The 19,620-nt window shown below is 45.0% G+C and overlaps 1 protein-coding gene across 2 annotated transcripts in view; it reads right to left on the reverse strand.

The window, feature by feature from the left end:
* NELL2 (neural EGFL like 2) overlaps positions 1-19,620 on the reverse strand; it is a 360,426-nt gene that overhangs the window by 340,194 nt on the left and 612 nt on the right. For both annotated transcript variants that reach the window (XM_056573979.1, XM_056573978.1), the window contains exon 2: positions 19,443-19,571. In XM_056573979.1, coding sequence (XP_056429954.1) covers positions 19,443-19,571 — 129 coding nt within the window. The remainder of the gene's footprint in view (positions 1-19,442; positions 19,572-19,620) is intronic.

The following is a 19,620-nucleotide window of genomic DNA, read 5'->3' on the forward strand; positions in this document are numbered from 1 at the left end:
GAGCCCTCGTTCCGGCCCGTACGCAAAAAAATTTAAAGTTATAGGGGTCAGAAGATGACAATGATTTTTTTTAAAAGTAATACAAAATCAAATCTATATAAATAGGGTATCATTTTAATCGTATGGACCTACAGAATAGGGATAAGATATAATTTCTACTGAAAAATGTACTGCGTAGAAATGGAAGCCCCCAAAATGGCATTTTTCTTAAATTTTGTCGCACAATTAATTTTTTTTCTGCTTCGCCGTGGATATTTTGGTAAAATGACTAATGTCACAGCAAAGTAGAATTGGTGGCACAAAAAATAAGCCATAATATGGAATTTTAGGTGCAAAATTGAATGCATTAGGATTTTTTGAAGGTGATGAGGAAAAAATGAAAATGCAAAAACGGAAAAACCCTTCGTCCTTACGGTTAAGGTAGCCGTAAACATCAGACAAATGTCAGTCTAATCCACCAGCCATCTCAGGTGTATGAGTGTGTCTCAACTGTCCCCAACAGCAGGAGTCATGGGAATGAAGGATCTTATATGTTGGGGTTCTTTGTTCTCATGAGAGATAGTAACTGAAAGCTATCTAGGGTGTATGATGACCTGGACAGGGAGAAGGAAGGAGACATAGCTGATGACCTCTCCATTATTGCTATTTTGTGTCATATTACTATCAAAACAGAGAATTGAAGGCATGTGTCAGCTGTACTTGCTGCAGACATGGTTGGATAGCTGCTATGGTATTTAAAGGGGTACTCCCACCCTAGACATCTTATCCCCTATCCATTATTGCATGCGGCACCCACCAATTTTTTCACCGGAACCGCTGGAGGGTCTGAGTCGGGACTACGGGAACGGAAGTCCGTGATGTCAGGACTCCGCCCCCGTATGACAGCCACCACGCCCCCTCCCATAGACTTGCATTGAGGGGATGGGCGTGATGTCACACGGGGCGGAGGCCTGACGTCACGGACTTTCGTTCCTGTAGTCGCGACTCTCCAGCGGTTCCGGTGAAAAAACAGGTGGGTGCCACATGCAATAATGCGGGGGTCCCCACGATCAGACATCTTATCCCCTATCCTTTGGATAGGGGATAAGATGTCTAGGGTGGGAGTACCCCTTTAAGCAAATGATAGCTTTCCAGGAGTTGATGGAGGCTGCCAAACTTATAAAATTGTCTTTTAATTTCTCAATTATCAAGGAGGGGAGGTAAAGCTGCTTTATACTCTACAGCCAGGCATGCCTCCTCACTGACTCTTAAAGGGTAACTCCACTTGAATTTTTTTTTTTTTTTTATCAACTGGTGCCAGAAAGTTAAACAGATTTGTAGATTACTTCTATTAAAAAATCTTAATCCTTTCAGTACTTATCAGCTACTGTATGCTCCACAGGAAGTTCTTTTCTTTTTGAATTTCCTTTCTGCCTGACCACAGTGCTCTCTGCTGACACCTCTGTCCATTTAGGAAAGGCCCAAAGTAGGAGCAAATCCCCAAAGAAAACCTATCCTAAATTGGACAGAGGTGTCAGCAGAGAGCATTGTGGTCAGGCATAAAGGAAATTCAAAAAGAAAAGAACTTCCTGTGGATCATACAGCAGCTGATAACTACTGGAAGGATTAAGATTTTTAAATAGAAGTAATTTACAAATCTGTTTAACTTTCTGGCACCAGTTGATTAAAATAATTTTTTTGCCAGTGGATTACTCCTTTAACTCCCAGCTCCTACTTGATTGATGCAAAGGGCTCTGTAAGGAGAGGCAACAATGGAAGTGTACAAGGATGCGGCACTTGCATAGATTGGCCCTGCCTCCTTGACACTTGGCTGTCACCAATAGCTCAAGTACAAATAGAGTTTGTCTTTACATCTTAATAGCTACCCAATGGTGTCTGCAGCTCTAAGCCAAAAACACAGCTGACAGATCCCTTTAATTCTCTGTTTTAATTGTAATATGAGGCTTTTATATAAATGTTTTTTCCCTGCATTTGGCGTTTCTTTAACAATTGACAGTAAGGTTTGTTACACGACTACAATATAAAAAGTAAAGAATAAAATCCTCTGAAACCAAAAGTCAGGGTCTGGGATATAATATTGGGTTTCATTTTTTTTTATTAGCATCAGAGCTCTTTCAAAGTATAACAATACCTAATACTGCAAAGACGCTAGAATGGTGACATGCATGGCAATAATAATCAGGCATTCTCATGTGTTTGACCAAAGACATGGAATTCTGAAGCACTGAAATAAACAAGAAAATCATAACAACTTGGACCATGGGAACACTCAAGATGTCATGGAAATAAAGCAAAATACTAAATAATATTCATAGAATTTCAAAGTATAATAGATTTCAGAGAAGAAAGGCCTGTCTATTCATCACATCCACAGCCTTGTAACTGTAACAATGAGTGCCTGAGTTATGTCATTTTCTCTGCTTCTGTTACATACTGTATGTTCAAGGTCTTTAAAGCACAACTTAAAGTATATTAAGTTTCACTGGATGCCTTGAGTGCTTGAATAGGGACAACTTTGAAATATACTTTATGGGGGGAGATTTGTCAAAACCTTTTCGGTGGAAAAGTTGCTGAGTTGCCCATAGCAACCAATCAGATCACTTCTTTCATTTCTCAGAGGCTTTTTCAAAAATGAAAGTAGCGATCTGATTGGTTGCTATGGGCAACTCAGCAACTTTTCCACTGAAAGGGTTTTGATAAATCTCCCCCTATATAACTATATTTTACTTCCTGTACTTGCACGGTTTGGTTGCACACTCTCCCTGTCATCTCCTGTATCCCTCAGTTATGAGGCTTCTTACTTGTCCTAATGATTAACCATTGACAACTAAATCTGAAGCCATTTCATACCCATGCTGGCTACGGATTCTAGATTGACCTCCTCCGGATGTGGGCAATCCTATGGCTTCCTGTAAAGTGTTGGCATGTAACGTTGTTAGAAAAACAGAAGCACTCCATCTAAGTGTAAATGCTTACTGCCCTGTCAGGGCCTTATCGTATATATTTTTCAAAGATCACTGGAGGTCAGGCAAAGCTAAAGCTGACTGGCTGAACTGCAGAGTAGTGATGAGCGGCAGGGGCCATATTTGAATTTGCAATATTTCGCAAATATATGGACGAATATTTGTGCTATGTCCGCGAAATTCACATATTCGCTATCTTCATTGACTTTTTTTTCCCATGCGGAAATCGTAATGAAATTCAGATAGTGCGCATGTGCGATTATATAGTGGAGGGGTGGGCAACTTTCCTATAGGTTGCTAGGGATGTTGTAACCTCTGACAACTGTATTTGCATCCTTCTCATTGGCCCAAAAGCTAAAAGAAGGGAGGGATCAGTGTCCTCTAGAAGAGCCGATATTCGCGAATATTTTTGCATATACGAAATATTTGCGCTCCACTCCGACTCACAGTAAATAATATTGGAGTCTTCTTAGGACCACAAGCTGGAAGCAGGGAGGGATGATCACTTTTTTTTTTACACAGTACACATCTTTGTTGAAAGGAATATTCATCATTACAAATATATAAAGCTATATTCTAAATATTCGCAAAATCGCGAAGTGCTGATATTCACGTTAAAAATTTGCATTTGGAATATTCGCGCTGAACACTACTGCAGAGCATGTGGGTAGGAATGGAAAGGAACGGAATTATGCATAATGTATGGTTCCCTGACAAGAAAAATGAACGCCCCCCCCCCCCCCCCTTTTTTTTTTTAGCTATAGGGGAAAATAAATAAAAACCAGAAAAACAGCAACATATCCAGTATTATATATGGAAGTTGCTCCAGATTTGCTGACTGTATAGTAGGTTCACATATATGCAATGATATGGTGAGTACTATCATATACTCCTGCATAGTATTATGACTGAAAAATGTATGAGGCAATGTATGAAAATCATTTGAGGTATAGTACCACAATATTAAGAGACAAACACTCTTAGGACATGGCTACATATCTACAGTATACAACTAAAGTAGAAAAGCAGATCCGACACTGACGTCACTAGATGTCACGTTGGCACGGTACTGGAGATAATCCAAGCTGACCTGTGATAAACTGGTTGGGTGGTACTCAGCCTTAAGTAGCAGTGATATCCAACAACAGAAAAGGCAAAAGAGACGACAAGAGTGCCATCTCTCTTGTCTTTTCTGTCATTACATATGTACATTATATGGTACTCTACTCTGTGCCAAGACAAATGTATAAGCGAGAAGAAAAACTCTGTAATACATCAACCAATTCATTTGATAAATGAATATTTTCCACAACTTTGATGTATATGACTAATGGATGTTGCATTATGGTTTATAACAGCACCACACCAGAGCACAGAATAAAAGAAATATATGCCTGCTTTAAGAAGTCATGCCCTGGCTGCTTCCCAAGCTTTTAATGAACGGAATCAGCAATACAAGATACAAATCCAATTTCTTTTTACAATGTGCTATTGTTAGGACCATGAATAGTGTATCTGAACACTGCTAATCCTCCCCTGTGTCCACACCCAGAATTCACCATCAGCTTATGAAATCTCCACTATCAATACAGTGTTCATAAATATACATTGGGGGAGATTTATGAAAACCTGTCCAGAGAAAAAGTTGCTGAGTTGCCCATAGCAACCAATCAGATCGCTTCTTTCATTATTCTTTTCCTCTGGACAGGTTTTGATAAATCTCCCCCATTGTTCTTGGTGTCCCATGTCTACCCAAAGCAATACTATCCAGGACTATTGGAATAGTATTTTGTAACTGTCAACATAGTTGTCAAAATAGTATTTTTGTAACTGTCAACATAGTAAGGCTCCCAGACACGTGCTGGACAGGAAGCTACAACTGGGCACAATTCAAGGGAATGGAATTGTGCTGTAGTTCCCTTTTCAACAATTGGTCTGGAGGAATAAAGTGTAGGAACCGTATAGATCACTGGTGGTTCTGGCAATCTGCCATTCCTTTCTAAAGTTGGAAAATCTCTTCAAATAAGATCACTTACAGCAGACACCTTTAAATCAATTAGGTATTTAAACTTAAGAAAACAGGCAAATTTTAAAGCGTTTGATCAATCCCCTAACATTCCCATTCTATGCATGATATTACTCACTCTGTCCATACACATGGCTCCTTATAGAGAAATGTCACAGTATAGATGCAGACTAATCTGCCAGCAGCATGTTTTAGAGCATGAGAAGCTGAGCAGATTGATGTATAGTTTGTAGGAAACATTTAAAGAATACCTCTCATGATCTTGTTACATTTTATAATCCTCCCAGTTCACTGCCCCCATCATGATACCCCCCCTTCTTTTATTTTGTATTTTTCTACCTTGATATTGCTCTGTATTTTCTGCTCAGTCTCAGTCAGATTCACAGACTGGGAAGGGGTGTTACCCAACAGGCGTGACATCATCTGAAGCCATACGGGGAGAACTTCCTCCCTCACTCTGCTACACACAGCCAAAAGCAGTTTAGTGTGAGATGAGCTATGATTGGCTAAGGCTGCACACACCCCAAAGCACCCCAGACTGCATTTCCTGAAAAAGAACTTCTGCCAGGCCAGTAGGAGTTCAAAGTCTGTGCAAGAGATGGGGGAAATGTGCTTTGGACAAGTAGAGAGACACTTAGTGTAACCTTTTTAAACACAAATAAAACATAGAAAACTTTTTTAATTTTATTTACAAAGTACATTAGAAATATTTTTTATTTACCATAAGGAGTGCAATAGCAAAAATTTGTTTTAATTAGAGTGCCCATTTAAAGATACGATGTATTTATGTAAATATCTGCTCATCCTGTAGTAGTAGTTGAATAAGCAGTCCTTCTCAGTGACTGACAGCTCTCTATATCCACACTTAGGTTTGGTTCACATGGCAGAATTCCGTCACTGACTTTCCTCACTGACCTTCCTTTATTTATCCATGCAAAAATACTGTACATTAGTTTTCCCAAAACAGGGTGCCTACAGCTGTTGCAGAACTCCCAACATGCCTGGACAGTCAATGGCTGTCCGGCAATACTGGGAATTATTTTCAACAGCTGGAAGCTCCGTTTTGGAAAAACTGATGTACATTTTTATAATGGGGGGGGGGGGGGGGGGCGACAGTGTAAGGGTGTAGTGTTTATGTAGTGTTTTACTCTTTATTATGTGTTAGTGTAGTGTAGTGTTTTTTGGGTACATTCATACGGGCGGGGGTTTACAGTGTGTTTCCCGTTGCAGCAAAAAATTTGCCGCATCTCAAACTTGAAGTGGGAAACTTGCTGTAAACCCCCGCCCATGTGCATGTACCCTGACAGACCGTGCATGCTGGGAGTCGTATTTATGCAACAGCTGGAGGCACACTAGTTGGGATTGGGAAACACTGAGTTAGGTAACAAACTACCCAGTGGTTTCGCACCACTCTCTGTTTCCTAACTCAGTTTTTCCGAACCCGTGTGCCTCAAGCTGTTGCACAACTACAACTTCCAGCATGCATGGTCTGTCAGTGTATGCTGGGAGTTATAGTTTTACAACAGCAGGAGACACATGGGTTGGGAAACACTGAGTTAGGAAAAAGCGCCAGAAATTCTGTCTGCGCCAGATTTTGCGCCAGAATTTGCGCCAGAATTGAAAAACCCGACTAAATCTCCATTTTGCTAAGAAAACCTGAAAAATGGGCGTGACCACCGGGAAAAGGGGGTGGTCTCAGAAAAGGGGCATGTTTTCTACATTTTTACAAAAACCCAACATATTTACTAAGGTTTTCACATAAAATGTGGTGGATTTGAGATGAGGAAAACCAGACAGATCAGAGCATGTGTAAAAAAAAAAGCAAAGTGTAGGGAAAGTGGAAAATGTAGGGAAACCTTAGTAAATACCGTGGAAAATAAATTGTAGAGAATTAAAACCCACAAAGAAACCTACAGTCCACTCTTAGTAAATGAGGCCCAATGTTTCCCAAACAGTGTGCCTCCAGTTGTTGCAATACTAGCATGCCTAGACAGCCTAAGGACATGTTGAGAGTTGTGTAGTGGTCTCCAAACTGTAGCCCTTCAGATGTTACAAAACTTCAACTCCAAGCATGCCCACACTGCTCAGGCATGCTAGAAGCTGTAGTTCGGCAACATCTGAAGGGCCAGATGTTTCTGAACTACAACTCCCAGCATGCTTTGAAGGGACATCTGGAGCGTTACAGTTTGGACACCACTGTGCAGTCGTCTCCAAACAGTGCCCTTCCAAATGTTACAAAACTACAACTCCCAGCATGCTGAGACTGTCCAGGCATGCTGGGAGTTGTAGTTCTGCACCATCTGAAGGGCCAGATGTTACAGAACTACAACTCACAGCATGCCTGGACTGTCCCGGCATGCTGAGAGCTGTAGTTTTGCAACATCTGGAAGGACACAGTTTGGAGACCACTGCACAGTGGTCTCCAAACTGTGGCCCTCCAGATGTTGCAAAACTCCCTGGTCCCCGTGTGATCGGAGGTAACTTGTCCTCAGTGCAGAGAGCCCTGCTTGTCCTCAGTGTACAGAGCCCTGCTTGTCCTCACTGCACAGAGCCCTGCTTGTCCTCACTGCACAGATCCCTGCTTGTCCTCACTGCACAGAGCCCTGCTTGTCCTCACTGCACAGAGCCCTGCTTGTCCTCAGTGTACAGAGCCCTGCTTGTCCTCAGTGCACAGAGCCCTGCTTGTCCTCACTGCACCAAGCCCTGCTTGTCCTCAGTGTCCAGAGCCCTGCTTGTCCTCAGTGTACAGAGCCCTGCTTATCCCCAGTATACAGAGCCCTGCTTGTCCTCAGTGTACAGAACCCTGCTTGTCCTCAGTGTACAGAGCCCTGCTTGTCCCCAGTGTACAGAGCCCTGCTTGTCCTGAGTGTACAGAGCCCTGCTTGTCCTCACTGCACAGAGCCCTGCTTGTCCTCAGTGTACAGAGCCCTGCTTGTCCTCAGTGTACAGAGCCCTGTTTGTCCCCAGTGTACAGAGCCCTGCTTGTCCTGAGTGTACAGAGCCCTGCTTGTCCTCACTGCACAGAGCCCTACTTGTCCTCAGTGTACAGAGCCCTGCTTGTCCTCACTGCACAGATCCTTGCTTGTCCTCGGTGTACAGAGCCCTGCTTGTCCTCACTGCACAGAGCCCTGCTTGTCCTCAGTGCACAGAGCCCTGCTTGTCCTCACTGCACAGATCCCTGCTTGTCCTCTGTGTACAGAGCCCTGCTTTTCCTCGGTGTACAGAGCCCTGATTGTCCTCAGTGTACAGAGCCCTGCTTGTCCTTAGTGCACAGTAGTGTTGCTCATGAATATTCGCAATTCGAATATTCATCGCGAATATCGCATATTCGCGAATTTGCGAATATTACGAATTTTGCGATTAAAATTCGCTATTAAAAATATTTGTCTGTTTTTCAAACTGTTTTAAAAACTGAGCACATTGTAGGGATCTCCTTCTACTGATAAATGCAATGCTTGTATCATTTCATTAAAGACCCAGGGATGAGACTGTGAGGCGAAAGGTTTATGCATGCGAATATTCGCATTGCGAATATTCACAATACGAATATTCGCAATGCGAATATTCGTGGAAATTCTGCCCTACTTATGCCTGTGAGCCAATGAGAGTTCTGCAAGCAAAGTTGTCAGAGCTTAGCAACGTCCCTAGCAATGTCCCTCGCATGATGTTATAGCGCGCATGCGCAGACGAGCGAAATTTCGCTATTAATTTCGCATTCACAATAGCAAAAATTTTGCAATTCAAAAAAAATCATGAATATAACGAATATTCGAATTTCACGAATATGGGACGAATATTCGTCCTCATATTTGCGAAATATCGCGAATTCGAATATGGCATATGTCGCTCATCATTAGTGCACAGAGCCCTGCTTGTCCTCAGTGTACAGAGCCCTGCTTGTCCTCAGTGTACAGAGCCCTGATTGTCCTCAGTGTACAGAGCCCTGCTTGTCCTTAGTGCACAGAGCCCTACTTGTCCTCAGTGTACAGAGCCCTGCTTGTCCCCAGTGTACAGAACCCTGCTTGTCCTCAGTGTACAGAGCCCTGCTTGTCCTCAGTGCACAGAGCCCTGCTTGTCCTCACTGCACAGATCCCTGCTTGTCCTCGGTGTGCAGAGCCCTGCTTTTCCTCGGTGTACAGAACTCTGCTTGTCCTCAGTGTACAGAGCCCTGCTTGTCCTCAGTGTACAGAGCCCTGCTTGTCCTTAGTGCACAGTAGTGTTGCTCACGAATATTCGCAATTCGAATATTCATCGCGAATATCGCATATTCGCGAATTCGCGAATATTACGAATTTTGCGATTAAAATTCGCTATTACAAATATTAGTCTTTTTTTTTCAAACTGTTTTAAAAACTGAGCACATTGTAGGGATCTCCTTCTACTGATAAATGCAATGCTTGTATCATTTCATTAAAGACCCAGAGATGAGACTGTGAGGCGAAAGGTTTATGCATGCGAATATTCGCATTGCGAATATTCACAATACGAATATTCGCAATGCGAATATTCGTGGAAATTCTGCCCTACTTATGCCTGTGAGCCAATGAGAGTTCTGCAAGCACAGTTGTCAGAGCTTAGCAACGTCCCTAGCAACGTCCCTCGCATGATGTTATAGCGCGCATGCGCAGACGAGCGAAATTTCGCTATTAATTTCGCATTCACAATAGCGAAAATTTTGCAATTCAAAAAAATCATGAATATAACGAATATTCGAATTTCACGAATATGGGACGAATATTCGTCCTCATATTTGCAAAATATCGCAAATTCGAATATGGCATATGCCGCTCATCATTAGTACACAGAGCCCTGCTTGTCCTCAGTGTACAGAGCCCTGCTTGTCCTCAGTGTACAGAGCCCTGCTTGTCCTCAGTGTACAGAGCCATGCTTGTCCTCAGTGTACAGAGCCCTGATTGTCCGCAGTGTACAGAGCCCTGCTTGTCCTTAGTGCACAGAGCCCTGCTTGTCCTCAGTGTACAGAGCCCTGCTTGTCCCCAGTGTACAGAGCCCTGCTTGTCCTCAGTGTACAGAACCCTGCTTGTCCTCAGTGTACAGAGCCCTGCTTGTCCTCAGTGCACAGAACCCTGCTTGTCCTCAATGTTCAGAGCCCTGCTTGTCCTCAGTGCACAGAGCTCACTCTTCCCTGCACTACATGACATGATCATAATGCCCGATCATGACACCACCTTTTCATAACATTACACAGTGATCCTTCACCTTACAATTCCCTCTGGTTACAATATCTTCAACATACAATGGTCTTTTCTGAACCTTTGTAACATAAAACCAAACTTAACATGCAATGCTATGGACAGTCCAGATCTGTGAAATGTGTGAATGACTGAAAGAGCTGATTAATGAGAATGCAAATTTCACTGGTAAAAGACCCGTAAAGCTGAAGTGCACCCACTGACTGGCTTTCTGGTAGCGCCTCCCTACAGTACAGGGTGGTACTACATGTTCTGCACTACTCTTTACCTGTGCCAGGGTTAGCTTCTCCTTTGGACACCAGGTAAGGGCGGCTCAATTTGACTTTTTGGGGACACTACGTGTACTGTACAGGACCCTGAAGAAGCTCCTGTCCTCTACATAAACTGTGATTTACAGCATATAACAGCTCTTTCTTTATATGTATTAGTAATCTACTTATTTTTCTTTAATCCTCACTTTTCCAATTTTTCGATGACATTTTGGAGGCTTCAGAACCAATTACCAGGTTTCCATAGAGTTATGTTCTCAGCATACAATGGTTTCAACATACAATGGTCATCCTGGAATTAATTAATATTGTAACTTGAGGGACGACTGTATATGAGTCTTTAAGAAATATGTATTGCTTTTCGTTTGTTGCTATGCCATGTGTATAATGTGAGTACTTTACAGATTTTGTACAACTGTTAGCTTGAGTTTTTATAGGGCTGGCAGTCAGTGAGGGCCAACATGCTGGGAGACCTTAAATGATACAGAGACAGTAAGCATTGTGGTGCGTGTGTGTAACGTCGCACTGATACTTTGGTAGATAGTGGTTGAAGTCCAAAAATAAATGACAGTGTTTGGTGCCAAGTGACTATGTGAAGCACATGTCATTTCAGAATAATCTGTTTGGTCTTAAGCAGAAGGTAGACCTTCTAAAGCTATTGAGGAGCATGGGGTCAAGTGGGTTGAGAGATGACCGAGAATGACTGAGTACCTGAGAGAACAGGAAGCCAGAGAGTATGCGAGTCTGACAGAGAATCTTTAGTGTGTGGGAACCAAGGCTGAGTACGGTGACCCAAATAATATATCTGCCCAGAATAACAGTGTCTATAACTAGTTAAGTGGAAATGCTGCACTGCTGCTGTTGTTCCCAGTTGAAAGTAAATGGCTCTTTTAAAGAGTTGGTTTCAATGTGCAAAATACGTGAACTCTTTGAACCATGTGGTAGTTGGCTGGTAATAGCTGAGGGGATTCAGCCTTGTGGTCACAAGGAGCAAGGCATCAGGCAATCAGCAACATTTGGCAACAAGGCAGGCAGTGGCAGGGGTATCCACCAGAGACTCACAGAGATAAAGACAGTACATGTGGTAGCCAGTAGTAATCTTGGGTGCAATCTGACCCCCTGGACACTTTTGGATTTTTTCCTAAATTGGTGTTCTAAAACTGTATAAAAACAAGATCCCATTAAATAAAAATGTATCCAACAAGTGGGATACTTTTGTGAACTGTAAAAAATTGCTGTGCCACTGCATAACAGCCATGAGGAACCATTGGATTATATATGTTGGGGGCACTTTTGTAATACAGCATGCCAGTATATCCCTTTCTCAAAAATGTATGTGAAATTGAAAGCATTCTCAGCTAACAGTATGGGTCCACAGATTTATATGGGTAAAATATTCAGTATCTGTGGAACATAAATCCTGCATATGCCCAATATTAAATTGGTTCCTCCATTTTTAACATCTTTTAGCCCCTGCACCAATAACTTTAACAAATAACAAAGAAGCAATGTGTCACGATGCCGGCTGGCAGGTAGTGGATCCTCTGTGCCAGAGAGGGATTGGCGTGGACCGTGCTAGTGGATCGGTTCTAAGTCACTACTGGTTTTCACCAGAGCCCGCCGCAAAGCGGGATGGACTTGCTGCGGCGGTAGTGACCAGGTCGTATCCACTAGCAACGGCTCAACCTCTCTGACTGCTGAAGATAGGCGCGGTACAAGGGAGTAGACAGAAGCAAGGTCGGACGTAGCAGAAGGTCGGGGCAGGCAGCAAGGATCGTAGTCAGGGGCAACGGCAGGAGGTCTGGAACACAGGCTAGGAACACACAAGGAAACGCTTTCACTGGCACGATGGCAACAAGATCCGGCAAGGGAGTGCAGGGGAAGTGAGGTGATATAGGGAAGTGCACAGGTGAATACACTAATTGGAATCACTGCGCCAATGAGCGGCGCAGTGGCCCTTTAAATCGCAAAGACCCGGCGCGCGCGCGCCCTAGGGAGCGGGGCCGCGCGCGCCGGGACAGGACCGAGGGAGAGCGAGTCAGGTACGGGAGCCGGGGTGCGCATCGCGAGCGGGCGCTACCCGCATCGCGGATCGCATCCCGGCTGGAAGCGGAATCGCAGCGCCCCGGGTCAGTGGATCTGACCGGAGCGCTGCAGTGGGGAGAGTGTAGCGAGCGCTCCGGGGAGGAGCGGGGACCCGGAGCGCTCGGCGTAACAGTACCCCCCCCCTTGGGTCTCCCCCTCTTCTTAGAGCCTGAGAACCTGAGGAGCAGACTTTTGTCTAGGATGTTGTCCTCAGGTTCCCAGGATCTCTCTTCTGGACCACAACCCTCCCAATCCACTAAAAAAAAGGTTTTCCCTCTGACCTTTTTAGATGCTAGAATCTCTTTGACGGAGAAGATGTCCGAGGAGCCGGAAACAGGAGTGGGAGGAACAGATTTGGGAGAGAAACGGTTGATGATGAGTGGTTTAAGAAGAGAAACGTGAAAGGCATTAGGAATACGAAGAGAAGGAGGAAGAAGAAGTTTGTAAGAGACAGGATTAATCTGACACAAAATTTTGAAAGGACCAAGATAGCGTGGTCCCAACTTGTAGCTAGGGACACGGAGGCGGACATATTTAGCGGAGAGCCATACCTTGTCTCCAGGGGAAAAAATGGGAGGAGCTCTTCTTTTCTTATCCGCGAACTTCTTCATGCGTGATGAAGCCTGTAAGAGAGAATTTTGGGGCTCTCTCCATATGATGGAAAGGTCACGAGAAATTTCATCCACAGCGGGCAGACCAGAGGGCAAGGGGGTAGGGAGGGGGGGAAGAGGGTGACGGCCGTACACCACGAAAAATGGGGATTTGGAGGAAGATTCAGAGACTCGGAAGTTATACGAGAATTCGGCCCATGGAAGGAGATCTGCCCAGTCATCCTGGCGGGAGGAAACAAAATGTTGTAAATAATCACCCAAGACCTGGTTAATTCTTTCTACTTGTCCATTGGATTGGGGATGATATGCAGAAGAAAAATTTAATTTAATCTTGAGTTGTTTACAGAGAGCCCTCCAGAATTTAGACACGAATTGGACGCCTCTATCCGAGACTATCTGTGTGGGCAACCCGTGAAGACGAAAAATGTGTACAAAAAATTGTTTAGCCAACTGAGGCGCTGAAGGAAGACCAGGAAGAGGGATGAAATGTGCCATTTTGGAGAATCGATCAACGACCACCCAAATAACAGTGTTGCCACGGGAAGGGGGTAAATCAGTAATAAAATCCATACCAATCAGAGACCAAGGCTGTTCGGGGACAGGCAGGGGATGAAGAAAACCAGCGGGCTTCTGGCGAGGAGTCTTATCCCGGGCACAGATAGTGCAGGCTCGTACAAAGTCCACAACATCCGTCTCCAGAGTCGGCCACCAATAGAAGCGGGAGATGAGTTGCACAGATTTCTTGATGCCCACATGACCTGCGAGATGGGAGGAGTGACCCCATTTGAGGATTCCGAGGCGTTGGCGTGGAGAAACAAAGGTCTTTCCTGGAGGAGTTTGCCTGATGGAGGCTGGAGAAGTGGAAATCAGGCAGTCAGGAGGAATGATGTGTTGCGGAGAGAGTTCAACTTCCGAGGCATCCGAGGAACGAGAGAGAGCATCGGCCCTAATGTTCTTATCGGCAGGCCGAAAGTGAATTTCAAAATTAAATCGGGCAAAGAACAGAGACCACCGGGCCTGGCGAGGATTCAGCCGTTGGGCAGACTGGAGGTAGGAGAGGTTCTTGTGATCGGTGTAAATAATAACTGGAAATCTTGATCCCTCCAGCAGATGCCTCCATTCCTCAAGTGCTAATTTGATGGCTAGAAGCTCTCGATCCCCGATGGAGTAGTTCCTCTCCGCCGGAGAGAAGGTCCTAGAAAAAAAACCACAAGTGACAGCATGCCCGGAAGAATTTTTTTGTAGAAGGATCGCTCCAGCTCCTACAGAGGAGGCATCAACCTCCAATAGGAAGGGTTTGGAAGGGTCAGGTCTGGAGAGCACGGGAGCCGAAGAAAAGGCAGACTTGAGTCGTTTAAAGGCGTCTTCCGCTTGAGGAGGCCAAGACTTGGGATCGGCATTTTTTTTGGTTAAAGCCACGATAGGAGCCACAACGGTAGAAAAATGTGGAATAAATTGCCTGTAATAATTGGCGAACCCCAAAAAGCGTTGGATAGCACGGAGTCCGGAGGGGCGTGGCCAATCTAAGACGACAGAGAGTTTGTCTGGATCCATTTGTAGTCCCTGGCCAGAGACCAAGTATCCTAGAAAAGGAAGAGATTGGCATTCAAACAGACATTTCTCAATTTTGGCATAGAGTTGATTGTCACGAAGTCTCTGAAGAACCATACGGACATGCTGGCGGTGTTCTTCTAGATTGGCAGAAAAAATTAGGATATCGTCCAGATATACAACAACACAGGAGTATAAAAGATCACGAAAAATTTCATTAACAAAGTCTTGGAAGACGGCAGGGGCGTTGCACAGGCCAAAGGGCATGACCAGATACTCAAAGTGTCCATCTCTGGTGTTAAATGCCGTTTTCCATTCATCCCCCTCTCTGATGCGGATGAGATTATAAGCACCTCTTAAGTCCAGTTTAGTAAAGATGTGGGCACCTTGGAGGCGATCAAAGAGTTCAGAGATGAGGGGTAGGGGGTAGCGGTTCTTAACCGTGATTTTATTAAGACCGCGGTAGTCAATGCAAGGACGTAGGGAGCCATCTTTTTTGGACACAAAGAAAAATCCGGCTCCGGCAGGAGAGGAGGATTTACGGATAAAGCCCTTTTTTAAATTTTCCTGGACGTATTCAGACATGGCAAGAGTCTCTGGGGCGGACAGAGGATAAATTCTGCCCCGGGGTGGAGTAGTGCCCGGGAGGAGGTCAATAGGACAATCATAAGGCCTGTGAGGAGGTAGAGTCTCAGCTTGTTTTTTGCAGAAAACATCCGCAAAGTCCATATAGGCCTTAGGGAGACCGGTTTTAGACAGTCCTTGGAACAAGAGGGCCCCCAACTCTTGATCTCCCCAGTGGACCAATCCAGGGTTGGGGAATGAAGTTGAAGCCAGGGAAGTCCAAGGAGAATTTCAGAAGTGCAATTGGGGAGGACCAAAAGTTCAATCCTCTCGTGATGAGATCCGATACACATTAGAAGGGGCTCCGTGCGGAAACGTATGGTACAGTCCAATCTTTCATTGTTTACACAATTGATGTAAAGGGGTCTGGCGAGACTGGTCACTGGGATGTTGAACCTGTTGACGAGAGAGGCCAAAATAAAATTTCCTGCAGATCCAGAGTCCAAGAAGGCCATAGTAGAGAAGGAGAAGGCAGAGGCAGACATCCGCACAGGCACAGTAAGACGTGGAGAAGCAGAGTAGACATCTAGGACTGTCTCACCTTTGTGCGGAGTCAGCGTACGTTTTTCCAGGCGGGGAGGACGGATAGGACAATCCCTCAGGAAGTGTTCGGTACTAGCACAGTACAGGCAGAGATTCTCCATGCGGCGTCGTGTCCTCTCTTGAGGTGTCAGGCGAGACCGGTCGACCTGCATAGCCTCCACGGCGGGAGGCACAGGAACGGATTGCAGGGGACCAGAGGAGAGAGGAGCCGAGGAGAAGAAACGCCTCGTGCGAACAGAGTCCATATCTTGGCGGAGCTCCTGACGCCTTTCGGAAAAACGCATGTCAATGCGAGTGGCTAGGTGAATGAGTTCATGTAGATTAGCAGGGATTTCTCGTGCGGCCAGAACATCTTTAATGTTGCTGGATAGGCCTTTTTTAAAGGTCGCGCAGAGGGCCTCATTATTCCAGGATAATTCTGAAGCAAGAGTACGGAATTGTACGGCATACTCGCCAACGGAAGAATTACCCTGGACCAGGTTCAACAGGGCAGTCTCAGCAGAAGAGGCTCGGGCAGGTTCCTCAAAGACACTTCGGATTTCCGAGAAGAAGGAGTGTACAGAGGCAGTGACAGGGTCATTGCGGTCCCAGAGCGGTGTGGCCCATGACAGAGCTTTTCCAGACAGAAGGCTGACTACGAAAGCCACCTTAGACCTTTCAGTAGGAAACTGGTCCGACCTCATCTCCAGGTGCAGGGAACATTGGGAAAGAAAGCCACGGCAAATTTATCCGGCAAGGATAGGCGTAGACCAGAGGCGGCCACTCGCTGCGGAGGAGGTGCAGGAGCTGGCGGAGGAGATGATTGCTGAAGCTGTGGTAGTAACTGCTGTAGCATAACGGTCAGTTGAGACAGCTGTTGGCCTTGTTGCGCTATCTGTTGTGACTGCTGGGCGACCACCGTGGTGAGGTCAGCGACAACTGGCAGAGGAACTTCAGCGGGATCCATGGCCGGATCTACTGTCACGATGCCGGCTGGCAGGTAGTGGATCCTCTGTGCCAGAGAGGGATTGGCGTGGACCGTGCTAGTGGATCGGTTCTAAGTCACTACTGGTTTTCACCAGAGCCCGCCGCAAAGCGGGATGGACTTGCTGCGGCGGTAGTGACCAGGTCGTATCCACTAGCAACGGCTCAACCTCTCTGACTGCTGAAGATAGGCGCGGTACAAGGGAGTAGACAGAAGCAAGGTCGGACGTAGCAGAAGGTCGGGGCAGGCAGCAAGGATCGTAGTCAGGGGCAACGGCAGGAGGTCTGGAACACAGGCTAGGAACACACAAGGAAACGCTTTCACTGGCACGATGGCAACAAGATCCGGCAAGGGAGTGCAGGGGAAGTGAGGTGATATAGGGAAGTGCACAGGTGAATACACTAATTGGAATCACTGCGCCAATCAGCGGCGCAGTGGCCCTTTAAATCGCAAAGACCCGGCGCGCGCGCGCCCTAGGGAGCGGGGCCGCGCGCGCCGGGACAGGACCGAGGGAGAGCGAGTCAGGTACGGGAGCCGGGGTGCGCATCGCGAGCGGGCGCTACCCGCATCGCGGATCGCATCCCGGCTGGAAGCGGAATCGCAGCGCCCCGGGTCAGTGGATCTGACCGGAGCGCTGCAGTGGGGAGAGTGTAGCGAGCGCTCCGGGGAGGAGCGGGGACCCGGAGCGCTCGGCGTAACACAATGTCACGCATTTTCATAACATAACATATTAACACAAACAAAAAACATGGTTTATTTGAACCAACACAGTTATGATATTGGCCTTTAATACATAGAAATAGAGAGATCAGCCTCCCTTTTGCTCTCTCACATAAAAATTAAGTTTGCAAAGATGATTTACCTTGAAGTGTACGTTGTGTTACATTTGACAATTATGTCCATATTTGCCTTATGTGGCATTGTCTGAGGATGTGATGCTGGAATTGTATACTAAGTACACATATTCAACCCCCAACCCTATCTAAACCTTCAATGGAAACAACAAGATAGTAACAGTACGAGCAAAAGTACTGTTTTAACCAGTTGCTGCAAAACAATATTCTTCTTGTCTTAATCTAATTAAAGCCAAGCCATTGGATTACATGGATATTGACTCTGGCTATAATACTGAAAGGGGTTTTAATTGCTGGAACATCATGTAGAGATGTGTTATTTCCATATTTAACGTGCCAATATAATATATTGATTTTTAATTCAGCCTTGGAAAGGCTTTCAGGTACAGGCAGATGGGGATGGGCAATATCTTAAAAAATGAACTGTGCAAAAGATGCGGAAAGGACCTAATTTTTTCGGATGGACATTTGTAGAGGACCAGATGGAATTAAACAAAAAATAGAATTGAATTTCTTTGCAGCACATGCATATTGCTTCCTTTTAATGCCTGTTGTTAAAAATATATAAATTCTTTTTATTTCCTTCAGTCTTCCACACACCCCAGGCTGGAGCTGCAGTGTTCCCTCAGCGCCCTATTTCTCATGCACATAAAATAGAGCCATCCAACTTTCACAAACCAATTTTGTTTTTACCATAAGTCACCGGATCCCAGCAGCATTAATCTCCCTGATCAGGCTAGTGTGCCTTATTATTCATTGCTTCCCTAGACTCAAATCAACCATCTGCCAGCCTCCGTCCTGCTGTACATTAATTAAGGGGCCATCAATCAGTAAAAAAGCGAGCGGTTGCAAAAGAGCATTGACACTTGAGTGGGAAAAGCTTGTAGTTAAGGCGGATGATCTGTACAGCACAGCTCAGCAGAGAATCACGTATCGTCTAATTGGAAAGTTGGTAGAAATCAGTTGTTGGAGAATATAATGCTGTCATTACCGGACAATTTAATACATGATGAAATGCTACCAGGAGCTAAACTGCCCGTATGATAAACCATTCCATATATATATTTCATCAAATTAACCAAGTGACCCATAAACCAACTATTTATTCCAAACGATGCAAATGGCATACACCCTAAACTGGTACATTCATTGTAGAATCTTTGAAGATTCTTGTTTAATAAATAAGATGTCACAACAACACAATTGCAATTTTATCATTATAATATATGGAATATATACAGTACCCAATATAGTCTTGAGGATTTTAATCAAATTGTATTCAATCCTTTTGGTCCAATCAATGTCAGTTGTTATTGCAGTTGCGCCTTATTGGTTCCACCATGTGAAAAATGATGACAACCAATATGGTACTACAATGGTTAAATCCTACTCTGGTGCTTAAGGCACGGGCATTCTTATTTTCCAGAGTTTCCCATCACAGGTTTAATTATATTCGGCTGTAAGAACATATGTTGCATTTCGAGCTCTTTGCAATAAACTAAACAACCCATTGTATATAAAACACATAAGTTGTATTGCACAATGCCCAGGGCTCAGATACAAAGATAACCCTGAGAAGAAGGAGGTCCCAGTCTCCTGCTGCTTAATGATCATTAATAAAGCATTGTAATAGTGTGTGCTGAACGCACGGACAAAGGACAGTTCAAGCAACCAACAAGGACATGGAGGCCCCAATTGGGTATCAGGTGCATGTTCAGTTTACACAATCCAGTGGGAAATACCTTGGAAAAGGAAGGCTTTGCTTCTGTTGTGAAGTCCTTGAACCTGCTGTACTCCAAGAGTGGCCTCCCCCAGCTGGAGCTCCTCTAGGATGTCAATCTGTAGGGAGGGGTCCACACCAAATCCTGCAACTGACCCAAGAAAGCCGAAGCTGGTGATCACACAGCAAAAGTGACAGAA

This window comes from Hyla sarda, chromosome 4 (assembly GCF_029499605.1).
Source record: "Hyla sarda isolate aHylSar1 chromosome 4, aHylSar1.hap1, whole genome shotgun sequence".
NCBI classification, from domain to species: domain Eukaryota; kingdom Metazoa; phylum Chordata; class Amphibia; order Anura; family Hylidae; genus Hyla; species Hyla sarda.